Source organism: Heptranchias perlo, chromosome 14, assembly GCF_035084215.1.
Source record: "Heptranchias perlo isolate sHepPer1 chromosome 14, sHepPer1.hap1, whole genome shotgun sequence".
Taxonomy (NCBI): domain Eukaryota; kingdom Metazoa; phylum Chordata; class Chondrichthyes; order Hexanchiformes; family Hexanchidae; genus Heptranchias; species Heptranchias perlo.
Window position 1 is genome coordinate 24181016 of NC_090338.1, and position 17993 is coordinate 24199008.

The 17993-nt window shown below is 42.1% G+C and overlaps 2 protein-coding genes across 2 annotated transcripts in view; one reads left to right on the top strand and one right to left on the bottom strand.

Moving 5' to 3' along the window:
- LOC137332364 (heat shock 70 kDa protein 4-like) overlaps window positions 1-17646 on the bottom strand; it is a 61823-nt gene extending 44177 nt beyond the window's left edge. Inside the window, exons 1-5 of the mRNA XM_067996130.1 lie at window positions 17264-17646; window positions 8962-9019; window positions 5097-5237; window positions 3540-3662; window positions 3306-3405 (exon numbers count right to left, since the gene is read on the bottom strand). Of these exons, the coding sequence (XP_067852231.1) occupies window positions 3306-3405; window positions 3540-3662; window positions 5097-5237; window positions 8962-9019; window positions 17264-17370 (529 nt within the window). The 5' untranslated portion in view covers window positions 17371-17646. The remainder of the gene's footprint in view (window positions 1-3305; window positions 3406-3539; window positions 3663-5096; window positions 5238-8961; window positions 9020-17263) is intronic.
- Window positions 17647-17758: 112 nt separating this feature from the next.
- rnf14 (ring finger protein 14) overlaps window positions 17759-17993 on the top strand; it is a 29512-nt gene continuing 29277 nt past the window's right edge. Inside the window, exon 1 of the mRNA XM_067996131.1 lies at window positions 17759-17853. The gene's annotated coding sequence lies outside the window, so the exon portion shown is untranslated. The remainder of the gene's footprint in view (window positions 17854-17993) is intronic.

A 17993-nucleotide genomic window follows, 5' to 3' on the forward strand; every position in this document is an offset into this window, starting at 1 on the left:
TGAAATCGTGCATGCAAAAACGTCTTTGTAAATTTGAGGATCTTCCTACATAGATTTCGGAGGACGGAACTACATACAGTGGTGCAATATGCTGGGGTACAGAAAGATCTACAAGAGTGTTAGGATGTAGGTATTCTCCTAGAACTAGCCACATGACAAATGCTCAATCCTGCCTTTACGTGTAGAAGGCGGCTACAAATGGAGACCAGGCAATTTCCCCACAGAGACAAAAAGAAAAAAATGAGTCCCATTCTCACATGCATTTTACTAACTGGTTAAAAGGTGTAAAGGCTCTTGAACTTTTGGGATTTTTTGAAACTCCGAATGCTTCACTGTCTTGAAACAATCATACCCATCGATTAACTTACAAGGAGATTGCTTCTTTCTTGCAATTGACAGATTAAGATCATGGAAAACCTTTTTTGTGAATATCACATCAAGAATATAATTAACAGTCATTTGCTACCAACAAAAGTTTCTAAAAGCCCACTAAGAAATGAAACAGTATGGATTTCATAAATAAGATATCTACAACTGAATGTGAGTTGGTTGTCTAATTAGGATTCAAGTGCTCAATAGATATCACTCATGGTTCCTGATGTAGTAACAAGGTTGCCAGTGCAAGCCCCACACCAGAGCACATAATCTAGACCAAGTGCTTGATTTAAGCACCCGCGATCGGGTGCGTTCGTGGCAGAGGGGCTACGAAAATCGGGGATTCCCGGGATGGGTTGGGAGCCCGGCTCCAACCAACCCCATTTCCGGGTTCCCCACTGACATGCGCGTGCAGCCCCCGCATGTGGGACTCCCGCCGGCAATTAACGCCAGCAGGGTGCCACTTAAAGTAATTGAACAGGTACTTCAGGTTGTTTACAGACCTAATTGACCTGTTATTTTAGCAGGGATGGGATTTTGCAACTGATTAGGACTGTTTCCCGTACTGGGGGAAACACTCCCAGTTCAAATGGACGTGTTGCAGCCATCAGCCTGTGGCAGCTGCAAAGGTCCATTTGACAGGTGGGGGGTGGGGGAGGAGACCCTCACTCATTGCAGGAGGCCACTCTGTCACTTGGGACAAAGTTTGGCCTCCACCACCCTCCTCCTAACAACAAAATTCACAAACTTGCACACTTACCCCGGTGTCCAGACACATGTACCTACCTTGCGGACCCCCTCAGATGTAAATCTTCCGGATGGGGGCCGCCGTAGCTGCAGTCATGACCTCCTCGGAGGGGGAACAGCATCACCAGCCTCGCCGGCCACCTCTGACACGTGGAGCTCCACAACACAGTGCTGTGACACATCCAACTGCATAGCAGGAGGGAGGGCAACCGCAGAGCCAGATGTGTCGCAGAGGGCACTACCCTCGCCACAGGGTCGACAGACCGAGGCTCAGCTTCCTGGACCTCTCTGAGCAGCAGTGCACACGGAGGCTCAGAGTCACTCGACATGTAGTCGTGGACATCTGCAGCCTCCTTCATGCCGAGCTGCTCCCGGCTGGCCCGAGCAGCTCCCGGCTGGCCCGAGCAGCATCTTCTTACCTGTCGCTGTCAAAGTCACCACTGCCCTTAACAACTTCTCCTCTGCATCCTTCCAGGGTGCCACCGGGGACATCGCCGACGTCTCTCAGTCGTCTGCACAAAAGAGCCCTGCAAATACACCTACACCCACACGCACTCTGCAGTGACACAATGGGTGTCATCAGTTGTGGGTCTTCATTGTGATCCTCAGGAAAGGGCATTATTGCATAAACCAGACAAGATTCGCAAAGACGTGACAGTAGTGGTGCCAATATAATATGTAATGTGAGTTGATCAGAAATTAAATATAAGTAAAAACCATGACAAACCCTCAAACACCTTTGTGCATCCCCTTCATGCTCACGACACATTTGCCTTATGCTTCCGACTGCACGTGTGATATATGCCCGGTGGCTGCAGCACAGGTTGAGTGAGGCTGACCGTGAAAGAGATGCATGAGAGGGTGAGTATGAGATAGAGCCATGAGATTGTATGAGGATTGGTTTGAGTGGTAGTGGTGGGATGAGTACTGGCGAGGTGAGTAAGTGCAGGTAAGATGAGGATGAGGTTTGAGTGGGTGTGAGGGGTGATGTGACAGAGTAGTGTTGGCTGTGCAGAAGGAGGTGTGGGGTGGAGGCGGTGATGTGGCAGACGGAATGTAGGGGAATGGGTAAGTGTATTCACTTCGGCTGACCTACTTAGGTCATTGCAGCGCCTCCTGCACTGTATGCAGGTGGGCGATATGTTAGTGGTGCAGGTGACCTCCTCTGCCACCTCGAGCCAGGCCTTCTTGGTGGCAGAGGCAGGCCGCTTCCTCCCGCCCGCCGGGGGGGGGGGGGGGAAAGATCTCTGTCCTCCCCCTCCTCCTCACCCCATCCAATAAGAGCTGGAGTGAGGCATCATTAAACCTGGGAGCAGCCTTCCCCCTGGGATGCTCCATGCTGTAATTTTTCCTATTTCTTGCAGCATCAGTCAGTGGAGGACTGCCCCTTTAAATAGAGCTCCTCCAGCTGACAGACCTTATTGCGCATGCGCAGTCCGCCCGCCGCGCAGCTTAGCAGCGGGGAACCCGGAACAACAGGTAAGTGGATCCAATCAGCCTGCGATTGCGCGCGGAGTGGACTGATTTCACCGACCCCCCCCACCGTGAACCCGCCGCCATGGTAATATCGGGCCCCAACACTCCATGCAGTTCTGAGGGAGTGCTACATTGTCAAACGTGTCGTCCTTCAGATGAGACGTTAGACCAAAAGTCAACATTAAAGACTCTATCCCACCGTTCAAAGAATAGGGAGCTCTACTGGTGGCCTGATCAACATTCCTCCCTCAACCACCAAAATCAGATTAAACAATCAATCATTCATCTCATTGCTTTTTGTGCAATTTTGCTGCATGCCAAATGATTGTTGTTACATTGGCTAACAGCAGTCACTACATTGCAAAAAATAATTCACTGTATGTAAAGCACTTTGAGATGTTTAGTAAACTTGATAAGGCACTACATAAACACAAGCCTTAATGAAAGCTTGATTATGTCTGTGCTCCCTGGAATTCATTATTATTTGCCCATGTTGTAATGGGTTAATAATTCAATGTGCTGGGCAGGCCAAAGGTTCGAATCCCATCCTCACCAATAGAACAGTCTTGGTTTTCTATTATTCTGGTATCTACTCCACCAGTATACTTTTGTTTTAGTGCAAGTCAGCAGCTAGAACATGACTAATCCAGTCTTCTCTTCCACAGTAAGAATGCCAATTGTCATATCAAAAAGCATTTAGCTATTACCTGAAGTGGTTTCATTAATCAGCCGTAAACAGTTGAGCCCTGCAATTTGTGCAGCATCCATTACTGACCTCCTCTCAGCATCTGTGTAGAAACATGGAACCTATAGATAGTACACAGAAAATCAATGAAGGGAAAGGCACCTGTCCAAAGAATGAAATTAAAAAGCCTCAAAATTTCCAAAAATGAATACTGCATATTATACTGCACAAAATTAGAAGTACTTTGACTACTTACTGATATTACACAATCCATGACTGGTTTCTTCAGTGCAGTTTCAGCTGTTTCCTTCAGTTTAGTCATCAACATTCCTGTCACTTGTTCCACACTAAAGCATTGATCCTCTTCCATGTACGAGACCTTTTTAAAAAATGAAAAAAAGCAAGGAATCATCTTTTTATCTCTTCATCATTACATTTGTAAAATTCTTTTTTGAAAAATACATCTTGACCAAAAGCATTTATTGCCTTGTTCACAAAGACCTTTCATTAAATCATAAGAATATTTGATAGAGAGGAAAATAACTGACATCAGGGAGGAAGGGACTTACACTTATATAGTGCCTTTCATGTCCTCAGGACATCCCAATAGCACTTCACAACCAGTGAGGTACTTTTGAAACGTAGTCCCTGTTGGAATATAGGGAAATCCAGTAGCCAATTCTGGGTACCAGGCTCCACATGGTACATCAGGCAAGTAGCGATTCATCATGTGAGCTATTTGCTTGTGGGGGCATTACCATACGATCCTGTCCTGACATTAAAACATGTGCATTTCCATCAGGGTCGCCCAAGAACAATCACTGATTTCCCCTCTTTAGGGGCACCCAAGCCAACAATAGTATCCCTACTGCTGCCTTGTCTAAAATCAGCTAACTTAGCATAGATTGGGGATAGAACCTGGAACTTTCCTTGTCTGTACTGCTCAGTTACTGAATGCCATAACCGGCTGAGCCATCAGATGCCTTTAAACGCATGCTTACCAGAGTAGTAGGATATGCAGACAGGAGTTCCTACATGACAAGTTTACAATCTTGGTTCAGACCATCCTTAGTTGAGGGGCATTGCATACTAGGCTACTTTTGTGCACCCCCCCATCAGTTAGAGTGGCAATAGAGAGGCTGGGAGCACCAAACTTACTCACTCTCTCATCTTAGAGTATGGTGCCGTGGAGTCTAAAACAAGATGAAGGAAATATATATTTAAAAGCTGCTTAACAGGAGCTTGGGGTTCCACTGAGCATATTTAGGGGCACTTTGGGCTTCTAATTAGTAAATGCATTAACAATTTTAAACTATTTCACAACTCACTGCATTACAGCAATTACTACAGGACTTAAAGATCAACACTGTTCCACTAAAGTGAGGCATTTAGCAATGGGCCAGTGAATGCATTTTAATGCATTCATTGCACTGTATTCACACATAGACGAAGCATCTTGAGCAAGCTTTTCACTAACCATCCCTAGCGAATGTGTGTGTTTAACTTTCACTGGGAAAAAAAACTTAAATTTATGTTGTTAGACCAGTGACATCTGACATTTGTTCCGTTTTACTGAAGGTATTTCAGTTCTATACTGAAAAGTTAAATAGGCTAGGCAAAATAAAAATCTACAGTTTTTTCCCTTTAAACTCCTTTGGGCATTCTCAAGCTTCTCCAATATGGAGGTAGTCACAACAACATATGGAGGTAGTGTTTGGACCAAGTGACATCAATTTCTCTACTTCCATCCTAATGGCAAAGCATGCACTTTTGTAATAAGCCGGACATTATTACGGAGTAAAGTGACACTAACCCGAACACCTGTGGTACCATTTGACATCTGGAGGAGTTCATATGCAATCTTGGATTGCTCAGTGGTTACAAACGGATCTGTGAAAGCCCGGCCATGGAACCTTTTAAATCCTTGTAAAGTGTTTTTCACATTTGACACTACCTACAAGAGAAGAAGTTAAAACTTGATTCTTAATATCTAAAAACAATTATTTCTACTTTCAAAGTACTTGAAGGAAATTGCAACAAATCTTTGTTCCTTTTACATAAGGTGCAACTTGCATTTATATTTTGGCTCCAATTTCATCATAAATTACATTTAAGATTTTTGTACAGGATCAGGTTTCTCTGTTACTAGTTATGCAAGTCTTGTAAAGGAATGGACAGCTATCTGCGATGCAATTTAAAAATGCGCTGCACTTAGTTAAAAGGGTTAAAATGTCTGGAATAATTATAGGTTTAATTCCAAGGCACCAATAGACAGTGCAAGCAGTGTCTAACACCACATATACACTCTTTGCAGCAGGCAGCCAACAGAATTGGGATTTTTGACTAATCTGTCTCCTAAATTGGGTGCTGAGGCCAACTGTAGCTCCCCTTCCATCATTGCAGCACAGCACAGGGTTTGAACCATGGACTCTCTGGCCTGTTTGGTTCACCGGCATACCTGACAATGCATTTACCTTGAAGCGTGATAGCCAACATTTTATCAAATACCTGTCCTGGTTGATCATCGCTCACTTACAGAAATACTGCATCTTACATTTCTAGTGGTTCTGAATTGTAAAATAATATTTTAAAGAAAATAATAAAAAAATATTGGCAGGCGCCAAATGATTTATCAGCATCCATGGCATTTTTATGTGAATGAGCGGTCCTATTTTTTATTGAGAGAAAGAAGGGAGAAAGACAAAGCAGTGGTTTTATGTAAATCATCTATATATAATCAGATGGCACAAGGTACAGTTGCAATTAGGAGTGCACAAAGACAGGTATTCACTGATGTGTCAATGAACAAATCACAGACTTCCTGTATTTTAAAGCATGCTACAAGCAATTCCAGGTAAAATGTAAAGTAAATTTACAATCCAGGTGTATAAATGACAAAAGACAAAGCCAGTTATATCTGACTTAACCCCAAATTAACCCCAGTACAGACAGTTTGGGATCTCACTCTTTACTGCAATAGAACTTATAATGTAAGAATTTTAAACATGGTGCACAACTTGCCTCCATCATTATCACTCTGAGGTTTCTCTTTACTCAGCAGGTGCAAATTCTGGGAACCCAGGAATAAATGCTTCCCCAATGGCAATCTGCATGGTCTTGCAGACCGTGACCCACTACTTGACAATTACCTTACTCGAGCCAGTTGCTAGCTGCAGCTCGGAGGTGGGGAAGAGTTTAAGGAGTCAAGGCAGGTTTCTGCTGCTTTCTTGCTTTAAATTACGGTTGTGCAGAGCCACTAGCTTAGGGGAATCTGGAGAATAACTGCTATATTTCCCAGCTCTGAGTACCTCCTGTTGTCAGGCTTGTCTCAGCTTCCCTCAGTCGATAGCAATTTTGCCTCAGTTAGGCAGCTATGGATTCAAGACCCATTTTAAACATGCCAACGTAGTACGAGGAGAGTGCTGCATTGCCAGAGGTACCATCCTTTAGATAAAACACTGAACTATGGGTCTTGTTCTGGTGGTGCTGGGAACACTATTCGAAGAGGAGCACGTCTTCCTGGTATGTTAGCCAACATTCATCTCTCAAAAGACGTAATAAGAAAAAGCTTAAATAGCCTGGCCTATATGTGACTTCAGTCCCACACCAACGTGGTTGACTTTTAAGTGGCCCAGCAAGCCAATCAGTTGCATCCAACCACTACAAAGAATATCTTCAGGGCAATAAGGGATGGGCAAAAATGCCCCTCATCAGCGACACCTACATCCTGCAAATATAAAAAAAAATTTCATCTCATTTCTGTTTATGATTCATTGTGCCCAAAATGGCTGCTGCACTTGCCACATCACAGCAACTATTAGTAATGAAAATAATTAATTGTACATAAAGCACCGAGATGTTTGCAACACTTTCTTTGCCTCATGACACCTATGTTATTAGAGTTCACTTACTAGCAACCACTAAACAGGATGGGCAAATGCCACAAGGTATTGTAATCTTCCTCTTCTGATTTCTAAGCGCCAGTTTTAAGCAGGTTTTTACCATCTGCAAAGGATGGTGAAGCAAATGTGTGCACTTTTTAATCAAAAATGTAATGGCAATGCACACGGTTAAAAATAATTTTTATTGCTGGGGCTGTTTGGTTTAATGTTAAGCTAGGGAAGATAAGTTGCAATTCATTTAAACAAATCAACTTAACATTTTAGAGTACTTTTCCCTTCATGTTGTACATCATATTTATTGGAGACAGCAGATTCATGTTTGAGGCCTGTTGGCTTGTTTGGGTCAGACAGTGCAGACATGCAAGTCAACATTTATGGTCAAGCCTGCCTGGATCTAACCATCAGGAATCAGGATTGGTGGCTTCAGAAAATGCTTAATGTTACATAGAATGTCCAGCACAAAAATGTAGTTCATAAGAACAGAAGAAATAGGAGCAGGAGTAGGCCATATGGCCCCTCCAGCCTGCTCCACCATCCATTAAGATCATGGCTGATTTTCGACCTCAACTCCACTTTCCCACCCGATCCCCATATCCCTTGATTCCCCTAGAGTCTAAAAATCTATCTATCACAGTCTTGAATATGCTCACCGACTCAGCATCCATAGCCCTCTGAGGTAGAGAATTCCAAAGATTCACGACCTCCTAATGAAGAAATTCCTCCTCATCTCAGTCTTAAATGGTTGATCCCTTATCCTGAGACTATGCCCCCTAGTTCTAGACTCTCCAGCCATAGGAAACAACCTCTCAGCATCTACCCTGTCAAGCCCTCTCAGAATTTTTTTTTTGTTCGTTCACGGGATGTGGGCGTCGCTGGCAAGGCCAGCATTTATTGCCCATCCCTAATTGCCCTCGAGAATTTTATATGTTTCAATGAGATCACTTCTCATTCTTCTAAACTCCAGAGTATAAACTCATTCTACTCAAACGCTCCTCGTAGGACAACCCTCTCATTCTAGGAACCAATCTAGTAAATTTTTGTTGCACCAACTCTAAGGCAAGTATATCCTTCCTTAGGTAAGGAGACCAAAACTGTACACAGTACTCCAGGTGAGGTCTCATCAAAGCAATGTACAATTGTAGTAAGACTTCCTTACTCTTATACTCCAACCCCCTTGCAATAAAGGCCAACATGCCATTTGCCTTCCTAGTTGCTTGCTGTACTTGCATGCTAACTTTTTGTGTTTCTTGTACAAGGACACCCAAATCTTTCTGAACACCAACATTTAATAGTTTCTCACCATTTAAAAAATATTCTGTTTCGCTATTCTTCCTACCACTTGCTGCCAGAACATAACACCGTGACATCCACTACACCACTAAATGTGGCTCTCAGATGACTCAACAAAGGTTGTTTGAGGAACCACTCTAAGTTCAGGATACTTCATCACCCTTTAATATCTTACCATTGTCTTCTCATAGGTTTGGATAGAAAACCATCACAGGGGAAAAAGAAAGCCACTTGATAGATTCGCTAGGTAATGTCCACTAATAAAATTACAAATTTATTCTCACAATGATAGTTTGCATCATGTAACTGGATGACTCATGGATTTGAGGGGGGTGGGGGGGAAGTCAAATATTATTTAAAGCACTGGCAGACTTGTACACTCAGGATAGCAGCTAGATTACAAATGAGCTTCAATAATATGCTTGCAACACCTTTTCCTAGAATTTCCAACCCTTTGTAAAGAAGGATGCACTGAGCTCTTCCTACCTGACTTTTGGCTGCAGCTCCAACTGAACGATTTCTGGGTCCCAAGGACACACAAGACCTGCAATTTTAAAGCAAAGTATACAATTTAACTATTCCAGGAACTCAACCTGTACTTTTTGCATAGGAGGTACAATACAGATGTACCATATTTGACCCTGGTGGTTGTTGAGAGCACAGAAAGGCTGAAGAAACAACATCGAATAGTCACATGGCAAATCAGAAGTTGCTTTTATATTGGTGTGTTTACATTTGATTCCAGATTAATGTCCATTTACCCTGAAAACTCCGGCTCCCTTATCTCTGTAACAGACTCGCAGACCCAGTGTCTGCCGCCAGGATAAGGGAGCTAGATTTAGCATAAACATTGGGAGCCAGTTTACAGTCCAGGAATTCCAATTAAAACAGTGTCAATATAAAAGCAGCTAGAGATTTCCGATAGCTTAATGAATGCTGTGTTAACTATAATTTGCTGAATGCCAGTTCAGCAAATTATGGTTAACACTTCATTTGCATTGCAGCATACAAGATGGAGTTTCAGGTGCCAGTGTCTAGGACAGAGTTAAACAGGCAGAGGCAACAATGATATTTTCTGCGCAGATTCTATCAGCGCACAGTGTGGAGTTGCAGCTGCCTGTTAATATGCATGCCACAGAGAAGTCGGGAAAAAAAAACAGGAGTCCTGATCAGGCTATGCTCTTATACAGGTCTGACAGCAATAGTAACAATGATCACGATCAGCATCAAAGATTCACAGTATTCTTCAAACCAGCAGATCCACAAGCTCGCCACGGCCACCTTCAGCCAGGCTCCAATTCTTGAGCACATAGCAGTACAGTGACAGATGCAGTCAGATTTGAAAGAATTGCAAGGGAAGCGTTCTTTTAAAAAAAACTGTACCTTTTGATTTATTTTGATATTAATTTGGTCACAAAACCTTTTAAGTGTCCCAAACCACGTGCTATGCTGCTGGAAAGAGCAAAAGCATGTTGCATTGCACTTACCACTACAAAGGACACCTCTGCTTCTCTTTCTTTCAAACAGTTCATTCTAGGCTTGAAAACTTTGTAGCTAACTTGTATGCTGTAGTTATGCCATGAAGATAAACTTTTCAGCGAATTTAACACAACTTTCCTGCAGTGATATGCTCTTCCCAGAAAATGCTGCCTGAAGCAAAACGAATGATGAACAAAAATACAATGTTTGAACTTGTATTTATTATAGCATCACATGGCTCAAAACACAAGAGGGTGGATTTAGCTTGTGAGTGAGCTATTGAAAATGGTTTTTGGAAATAGGTAACAGTCATTTAAAACAGAATGGGAGGGGAAGAAAATCAAGGTTGTGTTTCCCTTTAAATGAGGCAGGAAACCTTTTCCAAAATGAACCATAGGATCAACATTCCCCATTAGTTTAAAAACTCTAAATTGAGAATTATCTAAGCTCAACCTGCTTGCCAGATCAGTACAGTAGGTGACCAAAGGCCAATGCTGCGTGGTTTTGGACAACAGCCAACCAATCTAAACCAAGCTTTTGCAGTGATTTTTGACCTTGAAAGTTGCTATTGCATGTATGTAACTGTATGCTGTTATTTTAATTCTCAGACTGCTGAATAAATTCAGGAAAATGGAGAAAAGCTAAAGAGTCAGCACAAAGGGCCAACCGGAGGCACATAAACTGTACAAATGCTGCAAACTGGGAACAAAATATAATACATATTGAACACTAAGAAAGTGAAGTTCTTTTGCAACCCAATTCTACTGAAACCACCATCTATTGGATAATAGCAGCAAAGATTAGAGACACAGGTTTTCATTAAAAGTGCACTGTTACTAGGATTTCCCATTAAGGGAGCAGAAATTTCCAACCAAACAAAATGGTCCAACTTTTACAGTCCAATAGGGCTTAATCAGTACAGTATTTTAATAAAAATAGGGCTACACTTTAAACCATCTTCCTGAATTATACACTAGTCCACACACAAGAGGGCAGATGACCTGCTCTTGACCATTGCGAAGGCTTCTCTAGAACAAATCTGGCATCCCATTCTGGATACAGAATTTTGTTTAACACGCCACCTTTAAGGATCTTAGAGTTTTATTAAGTCGTACCACTGCACTCTCTTCATGGGCAGTTCTCAAATCTTTCACTCTGCTGTAAGTTGCATGGCATTCGCGTTGGCCAATCTAAAATTACTTTTTTAAAAAAAATAATAATTTGTAAGCTCTTTGAAGACTTGAAAGGTGCCATAAGCTTTAACCGTGGCTAAATCTTTTTAAACAAATATCAATGGAATGGCAAGCATTTTCCAGTAGCAGGGATTCTTTATATAGCAGCTTTATAAGTCAAGACATTTTAATGAAAGGCTAATGTGGCAGTACACTAAAAACATGCTGGTTAACACAACTGTTTGGTGAACTATTTCCAAAACAGCAGTGTTGACTTGGACAATGGGTAAAAAAAACATTTTTCAATTAACTACTTTAAGCAGATAAAGTATTTTTAAAGAAAAATATTTGGACAAATAAATTAAGTTTATGTGGTAATAGCACTCTTTTGATCTCAATTTCCCATCTGTCTTCAGCCTCTGCCAATACAAGAACTGAATTGAATGTCACGGTTGGAGATGCATTCAGCTGTGGGTGGTGTATGGGTACTGCAAGACCAAAAAAAGGTGCATGGGATAAATGTTATGGGTTACTTGATTATGTCTGTCCTGACAGAAGAATGAGTAATTTTATCTGTTGAATATATGGCTAGGAGTCAGCTGAGAGGAAATGCTTATGTTCTGACTGTTTCCTCCTCACTCAGCTGCTAATACAGTGGCATCATATAAATTCACAGCCCATGTTACTGAACATGGATGACAGAGCTAGCCGCAGTTCCAGAGAAGTTCCCACATTAGGTTTAAAAATGTCACAAAACAGAGTAGCCATGATTCACTTCTGCTCAGGGGATGTTGAGATAGCTCTAGCTTAATATCAGACACTCATCTGCATTCCACCTAAATACATCTCTCGGGGATGGAACATCCTGTTGGTCTGATGCACTTGCTCCAAGGATAGGCTAGCAAGAAATTTGTGCTTAATTCAGCATATATTTTTATGTACCATAAATGAGTATCTATTTTATTCCCGGCTTGTATACTGTACTTTTTTTTTAAAAAACTGTACATACATAAATAATTGCACCATGGTTTTTCTCCAATGATGACTCCTACCATTAGATAATATTTCTAACTTTCACTAATCCTCCTTACTCTACAACCTAACAATTCTCAAATGTTCATATCTCATTATGACCTCTTCCTGGTGTGGGGATCATCAAATGCAAATCCAAGTGTGACCACTTTGTGCATCAATCCCAATCTAACCAACAATGTAAGGAAGCTGCCTAGAGGCATCATTTTTCTAAAAAAAGCTTTTTTAAAAAAAAACAAGCAAATGAAAAATAGAGGAAGTGTAAGCTCCAGAAACTTTAGTGGGAGGAGACCATAATGAGGAATGGACATTTAAGGACTGACAATGGAGTATTAGTGAATGTCATGAAATATTGTACAATGGGAATACAATATTTAAAATCATAGCCATTCTAGAGAAAAACATGGTGCAACTACTTTAATGTACAGAAAACTTTTTTTTGAAAAAAAAGCACAAAGTATATAGGCAGGGACCAAAACGACCACCCATCTTCCTAGTGCAGGTAAATATGAATTAAGCACATTTCTTACTAACTGCCCTTCAGCATGCATCAGATGGTTTTCCATCCCTACATTCTCCCCTTGCCCCAGAAGGGAGATGCAAAATTAATGTATTTGCCATTGAGACAAAACAAAAGTTTGTTAGTATGAACAGATTTGCTCCCAGTCTTACATCATAAAAGAGCATGTCTAATAATGTTACTAAATTTGCTGATGACATCAAGTTTACTAACTTATTAAGACCGCACATATGAAGGGACAAGTTATGGGAACAGACTGAGGAATGGCGGATAGATCTTTCCAACACTGCTTTAGGAGATATGAAATTTGTGTAAATAATCAATTCAATTAATAAAAGGAGGGGAAAAGAATTGTGTGATTAGCCCATTCACAAAATCTAGTCCATATAAGGCCATTAGCAATAAGATAAATCAAGTACTAGGAACCATCACAGGGGTACTGATTAACCACAGAAAATGCTGGAGAAGCTCAGCAAGTCAGGCAATATCTGTGGAGAAAGAAACAGAGTTAACTCTGTTTCTTTCTCTACAGATGCTGCTTGACTTGCTGAGCTTCTCCAGCATTTTCTGTTTTTATTTCAGACTTCCAGCATCCACAGTATTTTGCTTTTGATTTACTGATTAACCACGTTTAATCCACTAATAAGGACATTTTTGAAACACTGGAGTAGATGTTCCTATCTTGACACTCAGGGTGCAGCTGTGTGCATTGCCAACTTTGCATTGGCATGGATTAGGAACAGTTGAGCCCACCAAGTCTTTTGGGTCAGCCTAATTACACGTTTAATGTGAGATCTTGGCTGGAATTAAAGATGAGTTGCTTTATTTCGGCATGAAGATAGATGTCAAAATATTGTTTCCAACCGCTAAAGGCGAGCTCACAAAGCAAGCTCCCAATAAAGATTATTGAATGATGCAAGTTCATTTACTCACCCACAGTTAGATACAGGATAGGCACTTGGACATTACTTTGTGTGCTCTTCAAGTTTCAACACCTGAACATTAATTCTCTGCTAACAGGATATGGTGATGCACAACAGGAAGGAGCAAGCCAGTAATGGAGAAGGGCCCCAAAACCTTTAAGCTTGGAACGGTCACTTTGAAATTTCTGGGGCTGGACAGCATTGGAATTGGGCTGACTGCAAAGTTGTTTCAGCAGATACATCATCCATGAAATTGTCAGGACCCTGTTCTGCTCTTGGCTATCGATGCACCTCCTCCTCCATTTTATCTGGGTGGTCCAGTTGTGCAGCATGCAGCAGACAACTTGGAAACCCTTGTAGACTGGATTGTAATATGGTCCCAACCTGCATAGGATCTGATGCGCCGCTTCAAGATTCCTATAGTTTATCTTCAATTTTCCTGTTGGCTGCATGCATGTTGGTGGTTTGTGACTGTTGCAATGGTGTCACAAACTGGAGCTCAACAGAATAGCCTCGCTCTCTTAGGAGTCATTCTTCCACTGTTTTCTCTTTCAAATAACCCAGACACAGAGGATCATCTTAAAATAAAATCATAACTGCTACCTGGGAAGAAGGCATTCACCTGCATGATCCTGTGTTTCTGGTCACTGACCATCTGCATACTGATGGAGTGCAAGTATTTGTGGTTCATGAAGGCCTCAACATTGTGTGTTGGGTCCAGGGTAGCCACATGGGTGCCCAGCAATAATGCCCTGGACTTTGAGGGGAGTCCGGTGATGCAGCAAAATTGCAGTGCCCTCTCATTGTGTCAGATTCCCATGATGATGGTCAAATAGCACAGTGGCCTACTTGATGCACCTTGGTCGGTGAATCGAATTATGCCCTCAATGATGGCTTGGATAGAGTGAGGCATAAAAGTTTAGTAGCCTTCGCTGCCACTGACTGTGCCATCCCTATTGTGGAGATGGTTGGCTGCAGCAGATGACAATCTATCAATGCTTTCCGGATGAAGCAATCACCCGTGGACATTCCCAGGTAGATGTGGCTGGCTTGTACACATTAACAGAGGGTGCAGTGCACAAATGTAGCTCAGTCCCATCCCTCCTTTCATCCTCCTCCAAAAAAACTCAAGACAGCGGAAAACCCATAGGAATTTCCATCGCTTTTGACTGTAGCAAACAAAAATCCATTTATCAAAAGTCCTGTAGTTCAAGTTTTAACAATTAATTTCCTCAATGTCCTGAATGTGACTGAACATCATTGCTCATTTTGTATGGGTGAACTGAGTGCACAACCAGAGGGCCATCCAAAGATTAAATGCTGAGATTCAGGATTTAGTGACATGGATCTCTGCCCACTTTCCCAGTCCTCGCTTGCCCATTCCAAGCCACCACAAATGATCTTCCCAGCCCTTTTCTGTTTGAAAACAAGGCATTTATAAGTGCATACCACTGACCCTAATGTATACAATTATAAATGCCCAGTTTTCAAAAAGCTGGATGCATTGGAGAGATTCAAACAGGGATAATTTCAAGACCTTGAATCTAAGTTATGAAGAAAGAAATCTCAGAACTAAATTTGACTGGAGAAAAGAACGAAGAAAATCCAGTTGTTTAAATTGTGAAAGGTAAGGATAAAGTAAACGTAAAGAAATTATGTAACCTAAATTGACCGCAGAACTGGCGGGCACTAAAATTAACAAGCCATAAGCAAAACTTGATTAAAAGAAAACTGCCTCAGATACAAGATATACAATACAATATTGATTAACTCCTTTATGTCATGTCAAGTGAACAGCAGTTACTTAGCAACAGGAAAAGAGTATGGCAATCAGTCAGAGGCTGGTTCATTAGCATGAAGGATAAGAGGACTGAAGAATAGCGTGCAAGAGTGAAAACCAGAGGCATTAATAATAAAGGAAAATGAATTCATTTTCTCTGATTCAGGTTCAAAAAACGATTTAGAAATGGTATAGTGAAGTTGCATTATGCTGCACTAGTCCAATCAAAATCTTTCATTTTAAATCAAAAGCAAAATATTGCAGATGCTGGAAATGTGTCAGAAGTGACAAAAGGTCTTCGAACTGAAACATTAACTATGTTTCTTTCTTCACAGTTGCTGCCTGACTTGTTGAGTATTTCCAGCATTTTCTGTTTTTATTAAAATCTTTCACATTTATCTTCATCTCAGCATGTTGGGGACAGGGAAGGGATCAATCATAAATCCTGCATTACCTTTCCAGCACACACACTGCCATTTGTTTAGCCATTAAATAGAATTACATGGAGCAATGTACTACTGGTTGAGAAAGCGGTTAAAAAAGCAGCTAAAAAAGCATACGGCATCCTGGGCTTTGTAAATAGATTTGTAAACAATTTTACAACACCAAGTTATAGTCCAGCAATTTTATTTTAAATTCACAAGCTTTCGGAGATTTTCTCCTTCCTCAGGCAAATGTGTCAGAAGTGACAAAAGGTGACAGAAGTGACAATAGAGGCATCGAGTACAAAAGCAAGGAAGTTATGATGAACCTTTATAAAACACTGATTCAGCCACAACTGGTTTATTGTGTCCAATTCTGGGCATCGCACTTTAGGAAGGATGTGAAGGCCTTATAGAGGGTGCAGAAAAGATTTGCTAGAATGGTTCCAGGGATGAGGGACTTCAGCCAAATGGATAGACTGGAGAGGCTGGGTTTGTTCTCCTTAGAGTAGAGAAGGTTGAGAAGAGATTTGATAGGTGTTCAAAATCATTAGCAGTCTAGACAGAGTAGATCGAAACTGTTCCCATTGGCGATAGGGTCGAGAACCAGTGGACACAGGTTTAAGGTGATTGGCAAAAGAACCAGAGGCGGCGTGAGGAAAAACTGTTTTACGCAGCGAGTGGTCATGATCTGGAATGCACTGCCTGAAAGAGTGGTGGAGCAGATTCAACCATGGCTTTCAAAAGGTAATTGGTTAAGTACTTGAAGGAAAAAAAAATCCAGGACTATGGGGAAATGGCAGGGGAGTGGGACTAGCTGGATTGCTCTTGCGGAGAGCCGGCACAGGCTCCGCAGGCCGAATGGCCTCCTTCTGTGCTGTAACCATTCTATGATTCTACTGCAACTTATGTGAATGTGAAACTGATAGTAAATGTAATTTAAACGTTATTTCAAAAAGAAAATGTGTGGCAGGAAAATATAAACAAAAACGATCAAAATAATTTGTGGAGAAAAATAGAACACCAGCCTCACCACCCCCCCAAAAAAAACTTGGAACATTGTCAATGCAGGTGGGATATCGCCATAACACTGCAATTCGCTTTCAAACTTGCATTAACGAAAATTACAAGCAACACAATTTCTCCTGATTTGAAATATAACAGTGTTACTTAAAATGAAGTTGGATATTTCTGATGGTTAAAAACATTCTGCAATTGATCAGAACAAGTTAAAAGGAAAATTCTAGAAAGCGAAAGGCATGGGGCAATGAGCAAGCTGTCAATGCCGCATCAAGTCAGTCATTGCCTCCTGCCCGGCCACGCGCGTGGTGCCGGGGGGGGGGGGGGGGCGCGGGGGAGCGGATGGGAACTAGGCCTCAAAGCAACCGGCTCCGTTAAACACTCGCTGCCCTGGCAAAAAAAAAACAAAGACCGTATCTTTCGCCCTCTCCAATACTCACGGGGTGCTTCTGTCGCTGTATTCGTTGGCGGCCGTCTCGATGCCGCCGCCTCTCGCCACAGCCACATAACAATTCTGGAAACCGATATCGAAGCCGACCACTGACATCTCTGGGCTAAAGCGCACACTGCGAACAACTCGATTACAATTTTATTTGCGGGGTTTTTTTTTTCTTAAAAGATAGGCCTCAAGTAACTGGCGTCCAATAAAGATGCCTTCTCTTTCAGACACTAATCTACAGAACGCTAAACACTTTATTTTTTATTTATGTGAAGATCAGGAACACGCCACCGTCTCTCACTACCGATAGATTCTCGTGCACCACCAGCCGGCTCCGATATCGCGAGAATTCCCCTTTCAGACCAGAGAACGTCCGTCACTTCGGCTCTTCGGGTTTTCTGCGCAGTTTACGCGTCACTCGCTGATCTCAGTGACGTCCGCTACCGCTCGGCTTTCTGCGCTCTACGTAGTGTACGGCATTCTCCAATTGGAACTCGGGTTGCTGCGGCCTGCGTCAGTCGGGCTGAGCCGGCGGACCGTGTTTTGGATTTGGGAGCGAAGCGGGTCTCCTTCAGCGCCGCGGATATACCGGTAATAGTATATCTTGTGTCGCTTTGTCCTCTGTTGAGCGTAAAACGTTGAGGGATTTGGTTGCGGACAAGTGCGAGGAAAGGCTCTGTGGTGTGAAGTTTTTTTTGGGGTCTCGGACCCCTGGTGAGTCGTAGAATGCT